The sequence below is a fragment of the Prunus mume genome, linkage group LG2, assembly GCF_029339155.1.
Source record: "Prunus mume cultivar Tortuosa linkage group LG2, ASM2933915v1, whole genome shotgun sequence".
NCBI classification, from domain to species: domain Eukaryota; kingdom Viridiplantae; phylum Streptophyta; class Magnoliopsida; order Rosales; family Rosaceae; genus Prunus; species Prunus mume.
In genome coordinates this window covers 7,909,887-7,929,720 of record NC_142699.1, presented here as the reverse complement: position 1 = coordinate 7,929,720, position 19,834 = coordinate 7,909,887, and the positions used below count along the sequence as shown (strand labels likewise).

At 39.6% G+C, this 19,834-nt stretch overlaps 2 protein-coding genes and 1 pseudogene across 11 annotated transcripts; 2 read left to right on the top strand and 1 right to left on the bottom strand.

The window, feature by feature from the left end:
- Positions 1 to 548: 548 nt before the first annotated feature.
- Positions 549 to 2,317, top strand: LOC103319738 (flotillin-like protein 4). Its single transcript, XM_008221323.3, has 2 exons — positions 549 to 1,489; positions 1,617 to 2,317. Exons 1-2 carry the CDS (start codon positions 563 to 565, stop codon positions 2,136 to 2,138), a joined length of 1,449 nt encoding a protein of 482 aa, XP_008219545.2. The 5' UTR covers positions 549 to 562; the 3' UTR covers positions 2,139 to 2,317.
- Positions 2,318 to 4,429: 2,112 nt separating this feature from the next.
- Positions 4,430 to 6,365, top strand: LOC148919534 (flotillin-like protein 4 pseudogene; annotated as a pseudogene).
- A 327-nt stretch (positions 6,366 to 6,692) lies between these two features.
- LOC103319883 (uncharacterized) lies at positions 6,693 to 19,563 on the bottom strand. Of its 10 annotated transcripts, none has more exons than XM_089046099.1 (20): positions 19,149 to 19,563; positions 17,722 to 18,385; positions 17,526 to 17,618; positions 17,336 to 17,427; positions 15,977 to 16,685; positions 14,743 to 15,837; positions 14,515 to 14,635; positions 12,112 to 13,928; positions 11,015 to 11,144; positions 10,724 to 10,844; positions 10,549 to 10,632; positions 9,661 to 10,092; positions 9,124 to 9,219; positions 8,614 to 8,778; positions 8,280 to 8,459; positions 7,776 to 7,889; positions 7,505 to 7,687; positions 7,259 to 7,327; positions 7,083 to 7,127; positions 6,693 to 6,921 (listed from the first exon to the last, which is right to left on the bottom strand). In XM_089046099.1, the coding sequence occupies exons 1-20, from the start codon at positions 19,242 to 19,244 to the stop codon at positions 6,787 to 6,789; spliced, it is 6,441 nt and encodes a 2,146-aa protein (XP_088902225.1). In that variant the 5' UTR covers positions 19,245 to 19,563; the 3' UTR covers positions 6,693 to 6,786. The 10 variants fall into 10 exon arrangements, with proteins under 10 accessions (XP_088902225.1, XP_088902223.1, XP_088902224.1 ...); XM_089046097.1 differs by having other exon boundaries at positions 17,336 to 17,434; positions 17,530 to 17,618; XM_089046098.1 differs by having other exon boundaries at positions 12,112 to 13,925; positions 17,336 to 17,434; positions 17,530 to 17,618.
- Between the last annotated feature and the right edge of the window lie 271 nt (positions 19,564 to 19,834).

The window sequence follows — 19,834 nt, the reverse complement described above, 5'->3', positions numbered from 1 at the left end:
AGCTAATATGAAAAGGATTGAGTGCAAGCAATCTGTCCTTGTGAACTTCATGTCTATATTTTTCTTGAAAATATTTACAACTAGTTTGAGTTGGGAGAGAAAACTGTTGGCCAGCTTTCCTAGGCCGTGTATATATATATATATGAAATATTTCATCGGAAACAATGCCAAATTTGCTAATTGCGATTGATCGAAAGAGTCCGATTTGCAGTCTCAGATGTCTGGACACCCAAATTAATGTACATAATTAACAAGTCGTATGATACTCAAAAGCATTTCAAGCCGACAAAGAAAGAAAAAAAACTAAAACATCGCCTTTGATAGCGGATAACAAGGAACAAGGGAAAGCAACACGCACCATGCAATTTCCATCGAAGAGCAATCCAATTTTCTCATTGACAATATCAAGAGATTTGTGAAACATGTACGAAAGGGCCAAAGAGAAAGTTTGTTCCAAACAATTATGTTGCGTGGAGGACACGCCACTAAGTATATATATAGTTATAAACTGGTTTTCAATATCAGAACATAATTAGGGGGAACAGAAAGAAAGCAAGCAAGCATGTATAAAGTAGCAAGCCCATCAGAATATCTGGTGATCACCGGCGTTGGGATTGAGGACATAAGGCTTGCAAAGAAGGGATGGATCCTCCCCGGACAATCCTACATCATCTTCGACATGTCCCCCGTCAACTACACCTTCGAAGTCCAAGCCATGAGCTCCGAGAAGCTCCCCTTCATGCTCCCCGCCGTCTTCACTATCGGCCCTCGCATCGACGACATGCCCAGCCTCCACAAGTACGCCAAGCTCATCTCTCGCCACGACAAGCTCTCTACCCACGTCAAAGAGCTTGTCCAGGGTATCATCGAGGGGGAGACGCGTGTCCTCGCTGCCTCGATGACCATGGAGGAGGTGTTTAAGGGGACCAAAGAGTTCAAGCAAGAGGTGTTTGGGAAGGTTCAGTTGGAACTCAATCAATTTGGGCTTTTGATATATAACGCAAATGTCAAACAGTTGGTGGATGTACCGGGGCATGAGTATTTTAGTTACTTGGGGCAGAAGACACAGATGGAGGCGGCCAACCAGGCTAAAGTTGACGTGGCGGAGGCGAGGAAGAAGGGGGAGATAGGGTCTAAGGAGAGGGAGGGGTTAACGCTGCAGAATGCCTCCAAGATTGATGCAGAAACAAAAATATATGCCACGAGGAGGGGAGGAGAGGGGAGGATGGCGGAGATAAAGGTGAACGCGGAGGTGAAGGTGTATGAGAACGTGAGGGAGGCTGAGGTGGCGGAGGCAAATGCTGAGCTGGCGAAGAAGAAGGCAGGGTGGGCGAAGGAGGCGCAGGTGGCGGAGGTGGAGGCCGTGAAGGCGGTGGCGTTGAGGGATGCGGAGCTGCAGAAGGAGGTGGAGAGGATGAATGCCTTGACTATCACGGAGAAGCTTAAAGCTGAGTTCTTGAGTAAGGCTAGTGTTGAGTATGAAACAAAGGTATAATTTGTTTTGTTTATTTTATTTTATGGAAAAAGTATTGAATAATTATAATAAAAATAAATTAAGTTGGTAAATTAATATTGTGCATTATATCATCTAACATGATCAGTGTTAATAAACAAAGGTACAAGAGGCAAATTGGGAGTTATACATCAAACAAAAAGCCGCGGAAGCTATTCTTTACCAAAGGGAGAAGGAGGCCGAGGCACAGAAGGCAATTGCTGAGGCAGAATTATATGCTCGTCAACAAGTTGCAGATGGAGAATTTTATGCAAAGAAAAAAGAGGCTGAGGGTCTGATGGCCCTTGGACAAGCCCAAGGTGCATATCTACGCACTCTTTTGGACGCCGTTGGCGGCAACTATGCAGCCATGAGGGACTTCATGATGATCAAAAGCGGCATGTTTCAAGAAATTGCTAAGATCAATGCTGAGGCCGTGCGTGGACTTCAACCCAAAATCAGCATTTGGACAAATGGAGGCGGAGAGGGCGGGGATGGCGGCCATGGGGCTATGAAGGAGGTGGCTGAGGTTTACAAGATGTTGCCACCATTGTTCAAGACAGTTCATGAACAAACTGGAATGCTGCCACCGGCTTGGATGGGAACTTTGTCCGATTCTCATTCTACCAGCTCGGCTCTTAATTGAGTTCGAGATAATTCTAGACACCAAACGTGGCCTTGCTTAAAACTTTGTTCTATGTACTTAATTCTACTTTGACATGTATGTGTTTAGGGGCAAAACTGTTAGCCATAGTGCAAGCCTTTGGGAAGAGTTGGGAAACAAAACTGTCGTTGGCTGTCTAATGAAAAATTTATAAGACCAAATCCCAAATTTTAAGAAATTTATAAGAAACAAAACATGCCTGTGTTGGCCATGCATAATAAATTGGGAGTTTCACTAAAACACCCAAAATGGGGGTTGAAATTATAAAAAAACTCAAGCACTATTTAAACATATAAACACACCCAAAATTCATCATTACACACACTCAAAACTCATTTATAAACACACTCAAAAAGTTGACTTTGGGGTTGATTTTGAGTGTGTTTCTATGTTTAAATAGTGCTTGAGTTTTTTTATAAATACATGTCTAGAATTGGATTTATTTATAAATTTGTATAATAAATTTATAAGACCAAATCCCAATTGTTGGCTGTATGCAAATGCTCGCAAACATATGGCCATGTCCTGTACAATGATACATAATATAGAAATGAAAAAATCAAATGTCGTTGACAATTTCAAGCCGATAACACAAAGGGGAAATAATCCCTTGAATTACTGAATCCAAAAACTCGCTACTAGAAAACCTCATTATAGGACACCACTAGTACTGATACACTCGTAGCCTATATTCTTGTTAATCATAGACAACCCGTAGTTACGAGTTGGACACAAACCAAGTGATCTACTGCGATAGAAGCGGGTGTTGCTAGGTTAGGGCTTTTTTTAATATGTATTTAATTTAATGTACTCTCTAGTTGGTTGTGGGGCCTTGGGCTTAGAACACTATTTTGACATCTATAAATGAGTTTGAGACTTGAAGGATGAAATCCCAATTTGTCATGTTTATTAATCCGTAATTGGAATGAAAATAAGGAGTTGAATTCCTATTACAAATACTCATGTGTTTACTTCATATAGAGGAATCAAAATGCAAGTGGGACCCACACAAAATCATGGATTCAACTCCTGATTTTGGAAGAATTGGATTATGGGTGGGAGGTAGTATTGTAATTCATAGACAACTAATCCATTAGAAATTCATCTTTTTTTACCCATTATATCCTCACACAACTTTTAAAATTCCAAACTTGTCATCTACTTTAACCTAACACGATGACATTTTAGTAATCAATTTGGTTTCAATCCCAATTCATGTGAATTTAGTAAACAACTTATAAGGAATTAATACCACTCCTACTCCAATTTCATATGATTTAATAAACAACTCCAATTCAATTCCTTCTAATCTGATTACGGATTAGTAAACATGTCAAAATGAATTTCACGCATAATCAGAATTAATGTGCCAAAATTTGCTAATTCGATTTATTTCTATAACCAGGTTTGCAATCCCGTTCTCCTGGTCCACGAGGACCAAGGAGTTTTTTGGTAATCCAACGGTGGATAAGAGTCTAAACAATAAATAGTTTTGAATGTCAATATTTTTAGGGAAATAATTTCTAAAGCAATTTTTCAATCAAAAGTAGTAAGCCTCCCAAGTTGATAGAAATTTTCTCCATCAATTCTCTTATCGAAGGGTTTAGAGTCTTTCGTTTCTCTTCTTCAACCGTAACAATTTTTCTCCATTTACAACCCTTTGAAAAGTAGGACATTTATTTCTCTAATATGTATTTTGGCATCCTTATATTTCCTGTTTGAAAATTGCTTTAAAGATTTTTTACCGAAAAATATTGACATTAAAGCTATAAACTGAGTTTATTGTTTACACTCCTATCCACCGTTGGATTTAATCCAATGACAGTTGCCCAAGAAACTCCTTGGTCCCCCTGGACAAGGAGAACGGTACTGCCAGGTTTTGAAGGTTTCCTGTCCCATCCCATGCACATGATTATCAGGTTTTGATGATATAGGAATCCATAAATCAAACACATTGTTGACAATTTCAAGCCGTAAAAATTGGAGGAGTAAAAGAAGTTGGATGTGACAGGAACACCTTGCAATATGTCGACGTGGTATTACAAGTCTCCCATTATTAATGTGCAAATTCTTATCCTAAACTAATTGAACCTTCATTGTAGCCCTAGTACAAATTAAACTCTGATTGTCCAAGATCTCAATCACTGATATATATATACGAGTATTCTTTTTTCATCTCTCTCGTAGCTTTTTTTTCGTGTTCAACATCTCTCATATCAAAACCCTAATATCTACTGCTGTCTACAAACAAGAGAAACACAGAAGAACCAACCATGTGGTACAGAGTTGCGAAAGCTTCAGAGTATCTAGTGATCACCGGGGCAGGGATCGACGACATAAAGCTTGCAAAGAAGGCATGGATCCTCCCCGGACAATCCCACACCGTCTTCGACTTGTCCCCAGTCAACTACACCTTCGAAGTCCAAGCCATGAGCTCTGAGAAGCTCCCCTTCGTCCTCCCCGCTGTTTTCACCATCGGCCCCCGCGAGGACGACATGCCCAGCCTCCATAAATACGCCAAGCTCCTTTGCAGCCACGACATGGCCTCCAACCACGTCCAAGAACTCGTCCAGGGCATCATCGAGGGAGAGACGCGGGTCCTCGCTGCCTCGATGACGATGGAGGACGTGTTCAAGGGGACCAAAGAGTTTAAGCAAGAGGTGTTTGATAAGGTTCAGTTGGAGCTGAACCAATTCGGGCTTCTGATATACAATGCGAATGTGAAACAGTTGGTGGACGTCCCCGGGCATGAGTATTTTAGTTACTTGGGCCAGAAGATACAGATGGAGGCGGCGAACAAGGCTAGGGTTGACGTGGCGGAGGCGAAGAAAAAAGGGGAGATAGGGTCCAAGGAGAGGGAGGGGATGACCCTGCAGAACGCGGCCAAGATTAATGCGGAGACTAAGATCTATGCGACACAGAGGGAAGGAGAGGGGAAGAAGGAGGAGATAAAGGTGAAGTCGGAGGTGAAGGTGTATGAGAACATGAGGGAGGCTGAGGTGGCGGAGGCGAATGCTGAGCTGGCTAAGAAGAAGGCAGTGTGGACAAAGGAGGCGAAGGTGGCGGAGGTGGAGGCAGCGAAGGCTGTGGCGTTGAGGGATGCGGAGCTACAACAGGAGGTGGAGAAGATGCATGCCTTGTCTAAGACAGAGAAGCTGAAGGCTGATCTCTTGAGTGAGGCCACTGTTGAGTATGAAACCAAGGTACGCCTTGTACTTGTCCTTTTTCTTTCCTTTCTTTTGAAAATATAAAATTGAATGCATATGCAAAAATTGAGTTGGTTGGTGATCTGTATGAAACAAAATTAGTGTTACATTGATCGTTGAAAAATATATTATGTGACAGTGGATGTATTTAATTAATATCGAGTGAATCACAATCACTATTAACCCTAATAATTTATGTTGTGAGTACGAACATGATCAATCGATGATGAGTAAATGTGGTTGATATTGTAGAATTAGTTCATGTTATTAATCTGTATGCTTGTGTTGGATTGGAATATTCATTGCCTTAAAAGCAATACATGCAAGTACGAAACAAAAGTCTGAATCTAATGCTGCTGGATAATTATGTATTAATTAGTATAATGCTTGCTTTTTCTAACATATATTTATATATTTATGAACAAAGAAACTAGAGGCAGATGGAGCGTTGTTCCAAAAACAAAAGGCAGCAGAGGCAGAGCTTTTTACCAAGAAACTAGAGGCTGAAGCACGACTCTATGCCAAGAAACTAGAGGCTGAGGCACAAAAGGCAATTGCAGAGACCCAACTTTATGCCAAGAAACAAGAGGCCGAGGCACAGAAGGCAATCGCAGAGGCACAACTTTATGCCAAGAAACTCGAGGCCGAGGGGCTCATGGCTCTTGGGCAGGCTGAAGGTGCATATCTTCGCAGTCTTCTGGAAGCAGTTGGAGGCAACTACAATGCCACCAGGGACTTCATGATGCTCAAGAATGGGACGTTTCAAGAAATCGCTAAGATTAATGCCGAGGCTGTTAGGGGACTTAAACCCAATATTAGCGTTTGGAATAATGGCGGCGGAGACAGCGGTGCCAATGGGGCCTTCAAGGAGGTTGCTGGAGTTTACAAGATGTTGCCACCATTGTTGAAGACAGTTCATGAACAAACTGGCATGTTGCCTCCGTCTTGGATGGGCACTTTGTCCAATTCTCCTTCTACCAACTCGACTCTTGATAGCACCTAAATTCTCAATTCATCTAAATTCTCCATTTTTGTTTCTGTTATAAAGAGATAGTACACAATATGGTCACCGGTATAACTAGTTTCGCACAACCTTTTCTATTCTATGTGTAGTTTGGTCCATGGTGTGTGGAACCTTTTCTGACTTTTAGTACACGAGATTGCATGATGCAATGGATTTATGAAAGAAATTAGAGACTTGGGAAAGAAATATTCATGACCTAGACTAGAGAACCCATAACTAATAATAATATTAACATGGGGCATGGCTGCCTGGTGAGGGGAAAAGAGAACAAAGGCAGCCAACAGGGATTTTGCATTTACGCCTTACTTCCGTCATAAACAACTGCAGGTCATTCTTTGAATTGATAGTCTTTCCAGTAACATTTACAACAAACAAAAGTTATTAATTACACGCATCCGCCTCAATTCAAGTAGCGCCTGCAATTCTTTGAATTGCAAAAACATGGAATCTTCTTACCTTCATCCTCATGGTTAAAATGGTAGTCATATGTTATCTCTTCTCCAGGAAATATGTCCCGCTCCGCAAAAAATACCACCTGCGGCAAATTGGTAAAATCAGTAAATACTCCCAAAGAACGTTAATTCTGTACATCGCAAAATTGAGAAACCACTTCTACTAGGTGAACTCAAGTGGCCAGGCATAGCCAATTTTCAAAAGAGAAGAAAAAGTCAGTATCATAATAGAATTTCCAATTACCTTCTTCTCATTCCTCACAGATATCACTTTGGCAACGCAGTTTGGCTGGTCCCAGGTACACCAACAACAAAGTAAGAAAACTGAGTGAAGTAAATAAAGCTAAGAAATTGCTCTAATCTTTCATAAATCCAGGAAAGCCAAATGCAGTCAGTAACATCGAAAAATAATAAATACACCTCTAAATTCTTTGTTGTGCTTTCCATGCTCAGACAAAATTGCTTCCTAAGTTTTCTAATTGCAATGAACTGTAAGATTATCCAAACCCAAATGCATAAGCAGAGCCCGACAAACATCCTTCATTCTTGAACATGAAAATTTTGAAAAAAATAAAAATAGATTGGCTCAGGGCTTAACAAGAAGCTGAGACCCAAGAAAACCAGCAACAACTGGTTCACAACTCAAACTTAAGAAGTGAGAATTACCACGCATGAATGGTTAACAAAACGAGCAATCCCTCCTTTGCATGTAGCATCAATAATATGCTCTTTATCTATCCTGAAGAAGTAGCAAGCGCTCTTGTACTGAAGCTTTTTCCCAGATTGGTATTCATTTTCCCTTTTATCGGCAACACGTAGCCCCACAATCTCTCCAACATACTCAACAACCTACAGAACAGAAGCACAAGGATACATCATATTTGGAATTATAGGAAGAATGTATGTGCCTCAATCTTTAAAGATGAGAACATCAAACCATTTCACTGCGGGAAATGAACCGAGACGTGTAAAGGCCAAGGGCATGTATGCCAGACTTGTACACTACAAGATGCTTCCAAAACTTTGCCTGCTTATAGCGTGCATATTCTTTCTGCAAGAGACAGTAACACTATGTGGTTAAGTAGTCTTAGAAAGGTAAAATAAAAGATCATAGATGCAACACAATCAGCTGAATCGTTTTATCTCACCATTAGACTGAACAACCAAAAACTGGGTATCTCATTTAATTGCAAACTTTAGCATTAATATGTTGCATGGATCATATTAGTCAAATCACATAAATGTTAAGTTAGAATAAATAATTAAAAACTGAGACACCCTGTTTTCTATGTCTAACACTACCATCAAGAAATGAAACATAGTCTACATTTACAAAAAGTGTTAGCCATAGAGTTTTTTAATACATCGCTCTTTATACAAAACAAAATGAATAACCAAAAACAATCATGAGGTAAAGCAGCCTCATCCATCATGAACATACCCGACAATCATGCTCTATATCTGATACTGGCAGTTTTGGAAGCCCCTGAGTGGATGATTTCTGCCCATTAATATGAACCCAAGCATTTAACTGCTCCTGAGGAACAAGGCATCCACCATTGCCCTTTGACTGATCACAATAATTATGCCTGAACCCATCACGTTTACGGCCCTTGTAACCCTACTCACAACAAAACAGCAAAAAACAAAGAACCAATTTAGAAAAAGCACAATATGAAAGCCTTTACTGCAGGTAACCCAGTGACACCCTCGCACATACAATACTGACAAAGAAAAATAACAGAACAAAAAAGCCTCAAAGAAAGGTCAAATACCTCAGTTCTAGCGCATGTTAATTCTTCTTCCTCAATGCAACCAGCTTCAGTGTTAACAGGATCATGATCTGATTCACACATTGGGTGTGTAGCATGAAGCACACATATTCCATAAAAACCAATATTTTCATTGTCAACACCTTCAACTTCACTTTGCAACAGACCCTGAATGGGGCATGCACAAAAAACCAATGACAACAAACACAATGAGTAATGTTAATATTGACCAGTCAATACTTCAACGTCTAAACTATTAAAATAAATTGCCTTTTAAAAGTACACACTAATAGCGTATTTTAAAGAAAATGTTAGATGCTTAAGCATGACAGTTGACACTTGCATATACTTGACAATGCCAATTCAAGAATAGCAGCATTATGTTGGATTGACTCTATATCAATCAAGCAAAGTTTTTTTCATCTTCATATTCTCAATTTCTCACTCAGAACATAAGCAAAGATCATGAATGTTGTGTGAGTGTGAGGATCAACAATTAGGAAGCGTCAAGACCTTCTGATGAGCACACCAAGGGTGAAATTGAGCAGAACAATTTGCAACTCTGCACTGTATACATGATCCGCCTGCCCGCTTACATATACAGCAAACCTGAATGAAAAAATAAATGAAAATGAGAACTAATGTCAAACCACACATGACAAAATCCCCGGGGAGGGGGTTGACATAAACATAAATAATTGGTAATTAATACTAGGAATGTCTTCTTACTATATTGTGTTTATTTTTGTATAAAATGGTATGTTTGGTAAAGGTTAATTAATTTCAAAGGGTTGCAATAGGTTGTCATGTTATGACTTCTTTTCTCCCAGGGAGTGACTCCCTAAACCAAATTGTGATTTACAAGTTTTGCCATGCCCAATCCTGATGGTCTGTCTAATTTTTCTTGATTTCTAGTCAGACTGAAAAAAGCACTCTAATGTGCCAAACTCCAGTTCCATTTGTTACATATCCAGAACCCAAGTCTTCCAAAGCAAAGAAATCTTCATTGATACATCTATTTTTGCCTCAATTATTGATTTTAATGCTTACCACATCTGCTCTAGGATGTGCACCAGAGACATCAAAAGCACTCATAGTGTCAACATTTGGGCATCGTGTTCCAGGAGTCCAAAGCCCACAAACCATATGAACCCACTGCTTAGTTGCTGAATGAAGTAATCCCACTGTAATGCTGTTATGCATGACATCAAATTTGTAGGACATACCCATCTTACAGACAGCTGAGACCAAGGGCTGATCGTTTTCACGTTGGAGCACAAAGAAGGAAGAATTATCCTGATGTCCATAGCCAGAGCAATGCAACCCTCTTGAGTCCTTTTGCAAAGTTTTAACAGAAGAAAGCTTGTTCTTGGCCATGCATTCTGTTTCAGCATTCCAAGCTCTCAGAAGGCTTTTCACAACTGTGCGACTTCGGAGTGCTTGAGTCATGGCACCACCACCATAACCACATAGAACGCAAACCTTGATGAAGAAACAAACACATTACAAAACCACAAGTTAAAAAAGGTTAAGAGGAAAGAATATCCATCTTCCACTCTCTCCCGTGTCTCACAAATTTTTGGGCTGAAAGCAAAAGTTTCTAGCAGTAAGATGGGCAAATAAGATTTTAGTCCAACTCAACCATGAATTGTCCAGATCACCTATTAGAATTATCTTTTGATTTCCAATTCAATTAGCCTTAACAACACATGTAATAACAAAATTCCTACTGAAAAAAGTTCACATTTGAATCACTGGCAACAATAATTTGAACAAGAAACAAAAAGAAAAAACACAAAAATAGAAGACAAGAGTCTTATAAGAGTAGTCTCAATAAAATAAGCAACTTACCACTGGCTATAGTGTGGGTAAGAAACCAAACATATAAGAAGTTTTTTCTAAATGAAAGTTATACTAAAATAATAGCCTTCCTCTTACAATATCTTTCGAACTGGTCCGGCATGGCCTGCAACACCAATGGCCTTTAGGTAGTTTTGAGACACCGTAACAAGCCTGATGCACCTGTTCATCATGAAACTTCTGAATATCACCAAACGATTGCATAAGAAATAGGATTAAATTCAAGTTGAATATGCTCTGGGGAGCCACATACTTTAATAGAACATTGACTACACGTCAGTAAATTATTGATTTCATCTTTGTTTGAACTACCACAAACACAGCAGAATGCATCTGAATCCAAATCAGAATGGCATCGGTGCTCTAGAGTAGAACTGTAACAGAATTTATCAAAACCAATCATCAGTATTTATAATTTACATTCTTAATCACCATTTATATAAGGTGCCAAGAAAAGGAAAGATTGGTATTTATACTGCCTTCCAAGAAAGAAATAAGACAACTTTTGAAGCAAAATAATTAGAGGATCAATTTGCTTGCTCACCTTTTAGAACTAAGTTTGCACAATCCAAGCTTACTATCTTCAGCAGTCTTTAGAAGTTTCCCTTCTTTCTTTGCTGGCAGACAATTTGAAATTTTTGAAAGGGAAGAACTTTCAAAGCTGGGATCCTTCCCTGATGAACAAGTATCATTTATGTAAAACAATTAGAGCCAAGGACAAACAGCCATAAAAAAATAGAATAGAATATGAAAAGGTTGATAAGCATGTCTATTAAGTATGGAACAATTAACAAATAAGTATTATCACACAGCAAAATAGGCATCAATTGTTCTTCCAAAATTGTAAATTACTGGACCTTGCATAAGTACTATTGGAAGAATTATGTTTTTATACGCAGGTGAACAACATTAATTTGTAATCATTTCACAAGGCTCCTTTCTTAACCATCACAATTCGTACAACTGATTCCAACCCATGTCAGTGACTTTATATTACGACTCTCGCAAAAGTTACAAGAATACACTACTTTTGAAATTCCCTTCTATTTCATCCCTTATATGTCTTTTTGAAAGGAAATAAGATAAACAATACTAGGAATTTCATGTAGATTATGATGTTTTAAGGAAACCAAAAGTAAAAAATATGTGAACTAAGGTTATCTTATCAAACTCAAAAGCATACCCACATCGTCCCATATTCTGGGGTAAGTGGTGTACCACATTCCCCTTCCCATTCTTGTTTTGCATACCAAATGAAGGTAAATGTATTGCTTAACTACAGCTCATTTGCATGCACTTCACTAATGAAGGAAACTCTTAATGGTTTCTCAATTTACCTTGCAGACACAATTAACACCACTCAACAAGATTACAATTTAAAATATGTCGAAATATGGGGACTTACATGTTCTGTTTCCTTTTCTTTTTTGCTAATACAAGCTACAATCTTTAAAAAAGAAAAGCTTGTGCCATGGCTTTCCACAAACCATACAGGTAGGCCACACTTGGGACAGGATGCCTTATAAGAAGCTTAGGCTTGCATTTCTACCATAACCTAGAACTCTTTCTATATTCAGGGGAGAATTTTGAATTTCTAGTATATTAACTAACAATAAAAATGGAATACATTTGTATGATTACCGTTATCTGTCAACTCATAAATGCTGCGCTTGCGAATTTCCTTAGACTTCAGCTTCAATTGAGCATGGGCAATACCGCCTAGCTTACTATGATCTTTTTCACTTTGATCATCTCCCAAATGCTCCAACTTGGTCAACTCTTTAAGATTTTTTTTATCTCCATGGGAGCATTCTATCTTCATTTTTTCCACGGGAGTATCATTTATTTTACCACAACCGGAATCATTATGGCATACATCAGAGGATACAACAGCCCGATTGGGGCTTGTCTTCTTCAAATCCCTCATGGAAGTTGATTTAGGATTACAATTTTTAGGGAGTGTGCACCTTCTGGCAGAATTCAGCACCCTGCTGAGAGGAACAACTTTTGCTGGTTTTGGCACGTCTCCATCCAAATTACCATTAGCTAGTTCACCATATTTTCCACATACTATTGGTCTTGCCTTCCTATAACAAATATTCACCTGCTGACTAGAACATGATTTCAAACCTACAGAATTGTGCTTTCTTTTTCTAGCACCTTCATGACCTGATTCTTGTGTCAGGAACAGACTAAAACCATTAGAACTGAAATCCCTTTTACATTTCTTTCCCCCAGAAACTTCGGAAATTTCACAATTGTCAGTTCCCCCATTTAGTTCTGTCTGGTTAACACCATTTACCTCTCTGTCATTGTCATCATACAGTCTGCGGAGATCTCTTTTACGTGAAAGCTTCTTTGCCGAACACGTTTTAGGCAGTCTGGGTTTGGAACTGGGCTGAGTAACACAGGTCCCAAAGGTACGAGTTTTGGATTGCCTCAATGGAAAGAGCATCTTCACACTTTTTGATGGACAGGAGGGGAACTGTGCGCTGTCATTACATTCAGGGTTTTCTTCTTGTACTGTATTAGGACCTGAAGTGGGACACGACTCGGAACCCATTTCTCTCTTCTTCTTCCCATCTTCCAAGCCTCTCTCAAAGTTCTGGGGGTATTCATCTTTTTCATGAAGGGCAAGCCCAGCTGGGAGTTTATTTTGACCTTTCAGCCATGTTAAAGAATTTAACAGTTTAAGCTCGTCAAGAAGACTACAGGATGATTGATGATTTAAATTCTTAAAAGAGCCAACTTTTCTCAAGCTGGTATTACCAGTAGAGGTAAGAAGCTCAGCACTCTTTTCACTTTCAAGTGCATCATCTGATGACCAGCATTTATCAACGCCTGATCCTTCATCAACAATAAGATTGCTTACGCATCCAGTATCCCCAGCATCAACAGTTGAAGAGTCCATCTTATTAACCTCAATTGATGCCTGGGTAACAGCCGGTGCAGAACCTCCAGAAGAATTATTATAAATTTCATGCTCTTTCGAGGAGTCCACCATCTGCACAGTGCCATTGAAGCGCTTAACATAATTATCTCCAAGCTGCTCACTATCTCGTCTTCTCGCATCAAACAGATTAGCTAAACGATCTACACGTGTCACATCAGAAACCCCTTTGACCTTACTCGGAACATCTCTCCACTGTGAAGCATGACAGACGTTCTTGGGTATTTTCCCATTAACCTGTCCCCTGGGATCTAAGGAAGTAGTTTTATCCTTTGGAACTATATGGTTGTTAGCAAATTTTGGAGCAAACATCATGGAGGCTTCACCATTGACTGTTCCCATTTGTTCCTTAAAGGCATCAGGAAAACATCCAACTCGTGACTCAAAATCCCTTCCTAAACAGTTTATGCTGGCTGCACAACTGCAGCTTCCACGAAAATAACCATAGGGAACTTTGTGACAGCACCTTTCATGCTCACTAGGCTCAATGATGTTCTTCCCACTTCTACTGTCACAAACAATAAAGGAAGATGACTGTTAGAGAGAGCAAATCTCGCATTGACTTGTTTAAGGAAAAATATATTGTATATGCACAGTAAGATAAAAGCAGGTGAGTAAACGAAATTGCCTAAGAGAGCACATCTGAATTGCAAAATATAAGACACTCAGGACTATCACTGAGCTTATAAAAGCTAACTTGCCAAGTATTTGCTAACATGATTCAACATCTTCTAGAGCACCCATTCACATGCAGCTACAAATGTAAAGCCATTAACAGATAAAAGTGTGTTCAGGCGTACAATGCCCTCTGACAATCAAATCAATACCTTCAAAATTTCAACAAATTTTTTCACAACAAACTGCATGAGATCTGTACAAGTTCACCTCATTTAACAATCTTTAAGAACTTTCAAATCTTGCAACTTGTACTTGACGTCAACAAATTCCACCAACATTTCAGTATCAAGAAACCATAAAGCAGAACCAGTGAAATCGTCCCAGTAAAAACAATAAGAACAACTCCAATAAAATGAGATACAGCACAAAATGTTAAAACTCTACAACCAATTTGCCATTCTAGATACTAAACTAACCTCAGTGAAGGTTGCTCATTACATAGAGGAACAAAGGAAAATTGATGTTTCAGATCAACTTCTTTAGAATGTAATGCATTTCCTTGTTTCAATGTTGAGAAATGGCAGCAGGTGTTAACACCTGAATAAACAAAGCCATTGTAAGATTCACACTACAACGGTGAAAAAAAAGATTCCTTTTCAAGCAAACTTATACATTGGCATTCAAAAAACAAATATTGCACTTGCCAGTCAGGGAAGTAAAACCTTCATCACTTCCAATCCTACAGCTAGCACCTGATTGGTGTGATTTAATGGTAGCTTCAGAAACAGCATTTTTACTGGTAAGAATAAGTTTTTGCTCTTGCTTCCCAGATGCTGACGTGTCCACAAGAGAATTATGCATATAAGAAGAGCAATCAAATATCCCTTTCCCTCGGTTCATCGGAAGGGAAGGCAATGCATGGTGTTGCTTCGATAACTCCATTATTTCCCTCAGTGCAAGCAATCGTGAATTATCATCAGGCAACTGAGCGCTTACTTCAATTAAATTTTCTCTAGACAAAGAAGGTGTCTGATCTGATACAGAGATTGACGCACTCACAGGAGGAATACCTTTCGAGACTGTCTGTGATGGAAAAATTAGGCCAGATCCTACTGATGAAGCCAAGGGTCGATGGTGAACATGACCAACTTGTCCTCTATTTCCAAAAGAAAGAACCTTGTCAGGAAAGTTGGAATATTTTCTGGAATCAGGTCCATCAGGTGCTACACCAGACAACTTGTGTGAGTAGCAGCTATTTTTATGTGCCGTTAAGAAACGAGGATCACTTGTTCCACTCAATCCACTGAAAGAGCTTGAGATCTCCATCTCCTTGTGAATTCTATACCCTAAATCCTTTGAAAGGTTAGAGTCGTCATTAACAAAACTCACCGCCTTATCCTTGTCAATCAGTCTATAGGAACCCAACTGAGTCATGTCCAATTGCCCTTCTACACTATTACTTCCATTCCTGGGGACATTAGCGATGCCATACTTGGCAGACTGAGGTTCATAATGTAGTGTATTTTGCATAGCAAGCTCACCAACATTACATATGTACTTATTGGCTTTTGGTCGTGTATTATCCTCAGGTGGAACATTGAGATTGGTAAGAAATGAAATCACAGAATCCTGGCCCAGGTTGCTAGTGGATTTCTCTACTCTTGCAGCATCTATGGCATTACCAATTACAAATGCATTATTTCCACGGTTTAACTGTTTGTGATCTCTCTTTGTGCTGGGAGATGGAACAGCAGAAAAATAAAGAGATTGCCTAAATTCCATCTCTTCCCTGCAATTGGCTGGAAAAAAAACACTGAAGTTAAATGTTATATGGTTGATTAGCCATAATGGGCGGGAAAGAGAATAAATAATAGAATAAAATATGCACCATAGGTATTAGGCTTAAGGGGAATAAAAAAAAGAAGAGCTTTGACGCACTGTTAGGAATCATCTGTTCGGGGATTAGAGACTTCAGTGGATTTACAAGTGTGTCCAATAGCTGTGGACCTACAGCCGGAAGATTTGAATTTCCTGAACTTTGACCCAACTGGTATGGTTGACCAAGCCTCAGCTCAATATTTGAAATTGCAGCATCCCGGAAGGCACCATCCTTCGCATTTACAGTTCTGCAAAAGTTTGACTCTTTACCCATGATTCTTCGATCCTTTAAAGAGGGGTGGGTAATAGATGAATTTCCAATTTTCATGGCGGGGTAGATAATAGATGAATTTCCATTTTTCATGGATTCAACGTAAGCAGAAACAGACTGACCACCATCTTGCAGTCCACTACCAACCAATTTTGACATTGACATAGGGCGCTCCAATATCAGGTTGTCAGCTATACCATGCAAATTGTTCTGTGACGTGCCAGTAAAACCCTTGAGAAAAATGGTGTTACCATCCTGAATGTTCCTTTGCTGTTTATTTTGTACAGCACCAACAACAAAATTTTGGTTTGTAAAAGGGTTCTTTGATAGTGCAACACCATCTAAAGACTGTTGATAACTTGCTGAACCTCCAGATGAACGAACCATATGAGACAAGTCATTGGATACGTTGGGCATGGACACAGATTTCAACAAACCGGCAGTTGCTGATAATCCTTCAGGCCAGTCCCATTCACTCCGATCTCCCGGAACCCTAATCTAAAGCATCATAAAAATATCACGATCCATTGTTGTCGTTGCTTCAAAGTTCAAACACATGCAAATAAGAAATCCAATTCTCAATTCAAAAGACAATGAAAAATTAGTCAAAAGATGGGGACAAAGCATTGTAACTGACAACATGGAAATAAATTTGTAAGCTCAATAACTATGATTCTATCAAATATGAAAAGAAAAACACCACCATTTCATACTCACCTCACCCCTTTACCACTTAATCCAAGGCCCTAAGGGTAAGAAGGTAGGCACCGTGTGGAAAAACCTAAGAATACTTACACACCATTGGATCTACCTTAGGCAGAAAAGAGTTCGTAAAACTCCTAATTCATAAACTTAAAGCAAATACTATTTTGCTTGTGGTAATGTAAAAGAAAACGATTATTCCTTTTCTAAGTAGGACTGTATATGATGGGTCTTAGTGAAGTGGATATGATTGAGGCAAACACCTGTGATGTGATCTTACCTACAGGAATAGTCTTTGCATCACACACACACAAGGGAGACAAACCCACTAATGTGCCCATGCATCTACACATATGTACATAAGCATGCAGGCACTTGCACTTGACATACACGCAAAGGTGCCCGCACAAAGAAATAGGGCATAAAGCAATAGGGAAAGTATTTACCCCAGAATTTAGGAAGTAGAGCTTGCACCACTGGGCAATGGTCTCTCCATTGTCCATACGAACGGCATCCCCTGGGTTGACACCATATAATCCTGAATGCTACAAAAAAAAGTTATAGCAATTTTTAAGCCAAATGCTTTGCAAATACATATCACAATTAGCAAAGCTGTAGCATTATGGAATCACTAACCTACCTCGCAAAATTTCACGACAGACATGTGGAGACGATGGCATGAGCAAACAATACCAACAAGTCCTGTATTGCTGAGAAGTAGATAACCACCTTTTCAAATAATAAAAATATCAACTCAAATTTCAGAAGAGTATCAACCAAATAGGGCATCGATATATTTCAATAACAAGATCAATGTCCTTAAAACACTCACTAGTAGTCGAGCAAAAAACACGAGGGCAACCATTCATAAAACTCGATGCCTGGTTAGATATAACGAAGTTTCCTTCCACTGGCAATTTTTTTGAAATTTGAATATTTGCTCCACAAGCCTTCCCAGTATGTGCAGGGCTAACACCACGCCATTCCCCACTCAAGGAAAAAGAACCCTTTACTTTCTCACTCCCCAGAACCATGTTACGGGTGACTACTTTGGCGAGGTCTGAACTCTGCAGATCGTGCAAAACAGAATTGCTCGCACAATTGGAACTTGGCACTGACCTTGATGAAACCTTAGTACAAGAGTCTGCTCCACTTTGCAGGTTTTGCCCACTCAGATTTTCTGACAATACCCCACTGGATGCCACTGGAATGGCACTTCCAATACCATTCACTATAAAATTATTACTATCGGGCAGAATCTTACAAGATGTACCAATAGGTTTCGGATTTGATAATTCTTGGAAATCACACTGGAATACCGATGGTGACCCAGATAGAAGAGCTAGAAAAGAATTTCCTGAATTGGCATGTTCTGATCTCTGGGAACCTGAATACAGCTTGCTGGCAAGTAGGGGATCTTGTAACCTACCAATCATTGTGGGTCTTAAATCTTGTGAGCCATGTGGATAAGAATAATAACCTGTATTGGTCTCCATCTTAATTGCAAATGAAAATCCATGTTAGTAATGTGAGAATAAACATGCCAAGGTCACAAAATAAGAAAATTTAAATGCATAGAGGAATAAACATTTTCACAATGGTATATAGTACAAACTAGTAAATGGTCAAAGCATATACATGTTTCATGTCCGATATCTCACAAGCACAATTACACCAATGACTGCCACCTTCACAATTCCATGGACAAAATTCAAAATTGGTGCCACAAGGATAATTTCATATGAGATGTTGTTTCCACAGGTTACTGTCATGATTGATAATCGCATTGTATATGCGCATTCCTTGTCCTAGCAAGCATGCGCACAAACACATTTTTGTTCTAAGTGTGTAATAACATCAGAAAATCAGAATTACAGTTATTGGGCAATGAAGCTACTAGAAGCACAATATCCTAGTTAAGAAATATATAATTATAATACTGTTACACACTCATTGCCAAGTAGAGATGCTTTGGAAAAAGAAGAGAAAAGTTTCACTAAACAGAATTTTTGATAACTAATGTAGTAGCCCCCTCACATTGTCTTAAACTTCATCATTCCAACACCTTCTATCAAATGCACTATATGCACATACTACTTTTTTTTCTTTTTTCTTTTTTCTACACTGGCTGAAATGTGCTTCCTCTGACAATTTAACACAGCCATCTCAATGTACAACACATTAAAGCACAAGAATCAATCAACAGCAACTACAAAAGAAAAAGTAAAGAGAAATTATCATCAAAAGGACACAGAGTACCCGGTTCCGATGCTCCTGAGATGAAGAGGAAGCCATTGACAGTGCCGATGACTGCAATGTCGAACTACATTTGGTCCGCCACGAGTTCTCCATCATTCTGAGCTCTCAAAACCCTAGCCTCCTTCCATCAGAACCATCAAATGCAGCGAAACACCTCCCAGAAATGAAAAGCGGCGATCAAAGACCGATTGTGTACTTTTAACGGCTACTAAGACAAGGTCACGGCGGTCGAGGAAATCGGTGAGGTCAAAAGCAACAGAGAAACCCTAGGTTTCAACGGAGAGGGGAGAGGGTAGAGAGTAGAGAGAGAGAGAGAGAGAGAGAGTTGCAGAGTAGCAGAGGAGCTGTGAAGCTTTGAGAAGCAAAAGCTGAGAGTCAGAGAGAGAGCATCTCTGGTAGTGTAGTGGTTCGAGGCAGGGCTTAACATGGCACTGACACTCACACTTCGACGCGTGTGCTGGGTTAAACAATTTTGAACCGTTAGATTTGCTGGTTTGGTGAAGGGTGGGAAAGCGGGGTAATCTGGACCGTCGATTGTGAAGACAGCTTGGATTCGGTGATTTGCATTGGTTGGGATAAAAACGCAAGGGTCTTGTTCTGGTCAGATACTGTAGTGTCACAAGGGCCCACTAATACACACTGAAAGGGGTGGACACGTGGGCGGATACGATTGGTGGGGTAGGAGA